This window comes from Pterocles gutturalis, unplaced genomic scaffold, assembly GCF_000699245.1.
Source record: "Pterocles gutturalis isolate BGI_N339 unplaced genomic scaffold, ASM69924v1 scaffold4892, whole genome shotgun sequence".
Lineage (NCBI taxonomy): Eukaryota > Metazoa > Chordata > Aves > Pterocliformes > Pteroclidae > Pterocles > Pterocles gutturalis.
The window spans coordinates 108,538-114,537 of NW_010115095.1; the positions used below are offsets into that span (position 1 = coordinate 108,538).

At 36.3% G+C, this 6,000-nt stretch overlaps 1 protein-coding gene across 1 annotated transcript in view; it reads right to left on the reverse strand.

Annotated features, from left to right (window-relative positions):
• The window catches only part of FANCC (Fanconi anemia, complementation group C), a 68,850-nt gene extending 67,360 nt beyond the window's left edge, over nt 1–1,490 (reverse strand). The window contains exon 1 of the mRNA XM_010075039.1: nt 1,326–1,490. Coding sequence (XP_010073341.1) covers nt 1,326–1,490 — 165 coding nt within the window. The remainder of the gene's footprint in view (nt 1–1,325) is intronic.
• Between the last annotated feature and the right edge of the window lie 4,510 nt (nt 1,491–6,000).

Here is a 6,000-nt window from a genome sequence, read left to right on the forward strand (position 1 = left end):
TTTCATTACAATAAAAGCACAATTAAACAATTTTTATATATTTTCTTGATCCTCATTGCTTCAATATACTGTTTCACAGAGTTTCTGAAGAAATGAATACCCACTCTGGCATAAACCTAAGTATCTTTTTGTTGCTTTTGCTTGTTTTCTTTAAATTAACTTATGTAATGACTAGCCAGTAACAAACTGCAATTTAACTTCCAACCAAATAGAAAGCAGCTTCACTGTAAAAGTAATAGACAATGTAGTTTATATGCAATCCTGTGTAATCAGTCTTCTTTTTCCATTTTTGTAGCTTTACTATTTCAGAAATTAAGGCTTTTAAAAATGGTACTGTGCTGAGATAACACGCAAGTAGCAGGAACGATAACCATCTCCTGCTGCTGCAATAAATTCCTTACATTTGTTTCACATTTGGGGCTAGCCCTAGACTTTCTGGGGCCATATTCACAAGGTCCATTTCAGGCCAAGCTTCAGATTACTTGAAATAGCAACATTAAAAATAGATTCTCCCCCCTCCCCCACCTCCACCATTGCCCCCCTTAAAATAAAAACATATATAAGTATGGGAAAAAACACCACTCCCCAGAAATCTTTTATTTAAAAGTTAAACTCAGTTCAGTAAAAAATAACAACTCTGCAGTCTTCAGATAAGAATATATAAAAAGAAGTACTTCCATAAGAAGTCAGCCTCATGCCATAATGCGGTATTTCTAAAGCTAATTATACTGAGTAAATACACTGAAAAAGCCACACTCAGAAAACCATAAACACAACTAAACATATAGACAACTAAACATACTTTTTAAAAAAAGCACTCTAGTGATTGCAGACAATAATTAAATTACTAAACAAAACAGCCAGCAGCATATGCCAACGATCTGACCGTGCCGCTAGAATTCACTACCTGTGCCACGACACTGGGGTTAACGTGTCAACAGACTCTCTAAGATTTAAAGGATCAGTTACAGTTTTGCATGTTAAGGCCTTGAAATAATCCAATTTATGACCCGACAACCAGAATCAAATTCTTGCTTATTTTAAAGAGTTTTTTAAAGAGACTAGACCATTGGATGGGAAACCTCACGTGACACCAACCAATCAAGAAGAAAAAGCCCCTTTAACAATAAATCAGGGAAACAGGAAGCACACTCCTGTTTGCATTACCTGTGACTGTTTCCCTAATTTGCCTCTCTGATCCAGCAATACATTAGGTCAATAACACAAGCCTCTTTGCTACTGTCAGCTTCTGGTTTTGCCAAAACATGGTGCAGATTGTTTCCAACGGTGCCTTCAAAACAAGTCACTCTTTCTGTTAAACTCACCATATGTTTTAAAGTTTCATAAACCTGATGTAGAAACTCTTGGAGCTGGCACAAGTGAAGGCACACATCCTTCTGGGATTCCAGTGTAGTCGCTTGACCCCATTCAATAGCTTTATCCAACCAATATTCAAAGTTCAGTTTGGGCACTGTAGTGCCCTGGGCCATTCCACAAACCTGGAAAAAAAAATAAAAAAAAAGATTATAACTCCACATCAGGCAGCACTAAACACTGTCTTCAAACCAAGAATGAAAATAGGAAGAAGGATTTCTGCTAGCTTTTTTTGTTTTCATATGTGAAGGGTGGTATGGGGGATATATTTGTGTTTACACGTCATAAGGTGACAATTTTATTTGTAGTAACAAGAGGGCAAAATAATGACCCCATTGAGATAAAGTAGCAAAGAAGGTACAGTAATCAGCAAATTACCTTTGAATGTACCACCCAGCTGTGTCTCGGGCTTTTATTATCTGAATTTGTCATCACCGATATTTCAGCCAAAGAATATATTAATGTGTGTGTGCATTTATTTAGAATGCTTTGCATGATGTAAAACTGCGAATGCCCATTTCAAGATAAATGAAAGCATTAAAATAAGGCTCAATCAAAACAAAAGGGGTTAGGGGCCTTTGTTTGTTGCAAGTAAGTCTACATTTGTAATTGATCTTTAGTTTCAAGTGCAAAAAGAGTATTCTCCTTAAAGGAAACGAAAAAATGTAGCATTTCAGTTCCGTTTTTATTATTGTACAAAAGGGAGGGAAAAAATACAGCCACACTCAGCTCTACATATAACATAACATTTTCTGAATATAAGCTGTACCATATATCATCTATATCCAATAGCATACTCCACGGGAAAAACTGGGTCTGTGAGAGGTGAGCATTATTGCCAAGCCAGAATGTTAAAAGTCTAACCAAATTGCCCCAACAAAAGACATTGAAGGAAAAAAAAAAAAAAAAGCCACCACATTTTTTCTGCTTTGCTATTACATTTTTCGTTGGCAGAAGGACAGAGAACAGCACAGCAGGCAGTACACCAACCTTTAAATCTCTCTGAAAGAAACAACTCACAGGCTGAAAGAGAAAACGTGGTCTTGCAGCCATTCAATCATTGTTCTTTCTGTCAAGACTGTAAAGACAACTTTCAATTAACACAAATGTAGTGGCAGTTTTCAGAAATGAACTGTTGCCCACTTGGAGACAAACTCAGGCACCCACAGAAGCAAAAGAAATCAGTGAATATTTACCTTCGTAAACTGCAGATGTGGAGCTACAGACCAAAAAAATAAACCTAAACCTGGGCAGCAGCCCTGCAAATCAAGCTTGCAGCTACTCAGTTTAGCTTGCAGCTAAACCTTACAATCACATCACTTACATAGCATGTTAATCCGAGACAGATAAAAATCTGAAGATCATTGATAAACTTGTTTAATTTCTACTAGTAATAAATACATAAATACCCCATAGTGAATCACAAGTACTATTCTACTTTGGACCATGCCCAGCAAAAAAAAAAAAAAAGAAAAAAAAAAGAAAAAAAAAGCAAGGTGAAGCTGTTGGCTTGCCAGAGTTCAAGGCATATTTGCCTTAAACTTGTTCAAAGTAATGTAAGCAAAGCCAATGTTTTTGTGTTCTTTATTACACTCCAGTCTCTACCTGAAACTGTTGCTGCCAGCAGAATTCCTAACAGACCTGTGCAGTGCTAATACCTTATTGATCTTCTATGAGTATCAAAAACAGGCTATGAGTTTTTATCGCCATGGCCTGGTGAAGTGACATAGGTCAAACATCCAGCAGCAATTGGCCGTCACTCTTATCATCCCACAGACATAATAAAGACGTTAAGAACAAATTAAAGCCAGGTACTGAATTTACACATTTGAGTAAATTAATGAGCCTATTTGATGTTCTGAGGTAAGATTAATCCTCCCAAATAACTGAAAAATAAGTCCTCTAACAAAATGGCTCCTAAAACTTTAAGAAAAGGGGGAAGAAATTAAAGATAAGGGAAAAAAAAAAAAAAAAAGGAACCACACTCCAGCATTTTGGGGCCAATCACATGAGTTGACTATGTATTAGCAGATGAGCCAAGGCAAGCAAATCAAGCAGGCTTATCTCCTGTACCAGATACCTGTAACTACAATTCCAGTATGCAGAATGGCACAGCCACCACAGGGTGAGGATACTCTTTTTCCAGAAGTCTAAAATCCCATCTCCACAATAAGAACAGTGTTTTATCTCCCTTCTCAATTACAGATAAACAAACTGGATTGCTGGTCCAGAGAGACTCCTTAGCAACTCCCTAGCTGGTCCAGAGCCTTGTCTTACAGAAAAAAAAAATCAAAGACTGCGATGTACATTCTTTTTTAGCTATAACCCAAAAAAAAGTCAAAAAGGAGAACGTCAGCACAAATTATAAGAGAAAGGAAATCTTAAAAGTATATCTGTTCTATACACTGCTCACTGCAAGTGTGCATTTTTTACAGTTCCTGATAGTTAATTACCTCAACATACCTGTCCTGAGTTTCTCGTATATGAGCAAAGTAGTGTCCCATCAACAGAGTTGTATTAGTCACGTAAATAAACCTGTCTTTCCTTCACCACGAAAACAAAGCAGTTCTGCATTCAGCGCTATTCAAAATCCTCACCTGAAATGCAGTCTATTTTCCACAGTGATCTTGTTGTATGAAAGCATAGGCAAAGAACTTGCGCCAAAAAAACCCCAACTATATATTCTAGAGTTCAGACAGAGCCTATCTTCAGAAGGATCAGTCCTGAACTTCCTCCTTTCACATCACTTTCTGACAAAACAGAAACAGACTTCTATTTCTAAAACAGAGTTCAGAAATTTTAGTTACAGTCTAATGCTCATTCATGGCCAAGTTTACAGGCAAAAACGGAGGAGTCAGTTTTCCGTCCCATTTCTAAAGCTGATTAAGGGACAAATAAATGTATTTTTCTGTGCAATTAATTTTCTGAAACTGCTCAAAATACTATAATATCAGAAATAAGGACCAAGATCTACATGACTAAGAGAAGAGGTAATCTGCAGCACATTATCTGTAATAAACTGTGGTATAAACACTGAAAATAATGGGAAATAAACCATTAAGAGTGACATGAATAACAATCTTTGTTTGCACTCTTCTTCTGGGGAGCAGGCAAGACTGTGCACTTCTGTAAAGCTTTAAACAAGAACTACTCTTGCCAATTCAACAGTAGCACAATCCCTTACAGCAGCTATTAGGAGCTGAACAGATTTTTTAAAATTATCATCACAAAAATTCTGTAAGTGCTAAAACCATTGGTATTATCTGTTTTGGGATACAATCAAGTCACATTCTTATAAAACTTATCCTAAGATCTACAAAAGAGTGTATTAAAGTGACATTTCCAAGAATTGCTGCAAATATTGTTCATACAGACTATGGGCCCTTGTTTAGCATTTATTACATGCTTCAATTCATCCTTGATGAAGAACGTGGTTAATTTAACATGCATTAATACTTCACTGCCTAACAACACTGCTTATGCCACACTAAAAGAAAAAAAATTATCCCAAGCACCTGTTCTATTTACAATAGCAATATTAAATAAATATACACATAAATATAAGTATATAAAATATATAAATAGAAATATAACCACAATATTTACAAACATTTTTGTGTTTGCTTTCTTTAGAAGCCTCCAGTGAAACAGTTATTTTATTGATTGTTTATTTTAACTATAGCATCTAGTCAACTAGTCCTGAGAAGAGTAATTTTTTTAATACAGCTTACTCCTGTCTTCACCTCAACATTACCGGAAAGCATACACTGAAATTACTGAATGTATAAGTAACAGAATTAAGAAGAAAACACAACATACCAAACCTGACACACCAATTTCATGTCGCAAACTGTCACAGGATATATAGTTTATTAACAAGACAAATATAATACTTCTAGATAATTAAATGTAATGTAAAAATTCAGATCCTACTAAGATACAGAACATATTAAAAGACCAATAGAAATTATAGATAATAAAGACTTGATTAATAACTTGACTTGTAATTCTGTCAAGTATATTCCTAAAGTCTCTTTCAGGTCCATTTCCACTCTCTTCAGTTAGTTGCAAGTCCTTTTATTTCAGCTGACAAAACTCAAAAACTGCTTCTTATTTATGATAATTTACTCTATAATATGAGAAATTCAGAAGCTGGATTTACTGTGAATCACCTTAAAATATCCTTTACTTCCAGAAAGGAGGGGAAGAAAGAGTCTTTAGTGCTCCTTTCTCAGAACCTCCAGTCAAACCCTCCTGGTCTTGTACTCTCAGGCACAGGGAACCCTGTGGAGCTCAGGCACAAAGGTACTTGTTATATCTTTCAGAAGCTGAAGGCAGCATTTCTAACAAGGAATGGATTAGCTTTATTCTGTCAAGTGAGCTATCGGGATTAGTGTCTGAAACGTAACACTTTAGTTGGTAACTTTTGTCACCAGATCTTGAGGCAAAGCCCTACAGTACACCAGGGCACTCCAACTTAGCAACAGAGTTACTGCTTCACGCTCCTGAACGCATCCACACAAATACGGCACTGTCACTATCTTCCACCTTAAGACACACCTAATTCTCTTCCTCTGTGACACACAGTGAACCAGGTGCAACGCTGGACTTCAGCAGGGCCAACTT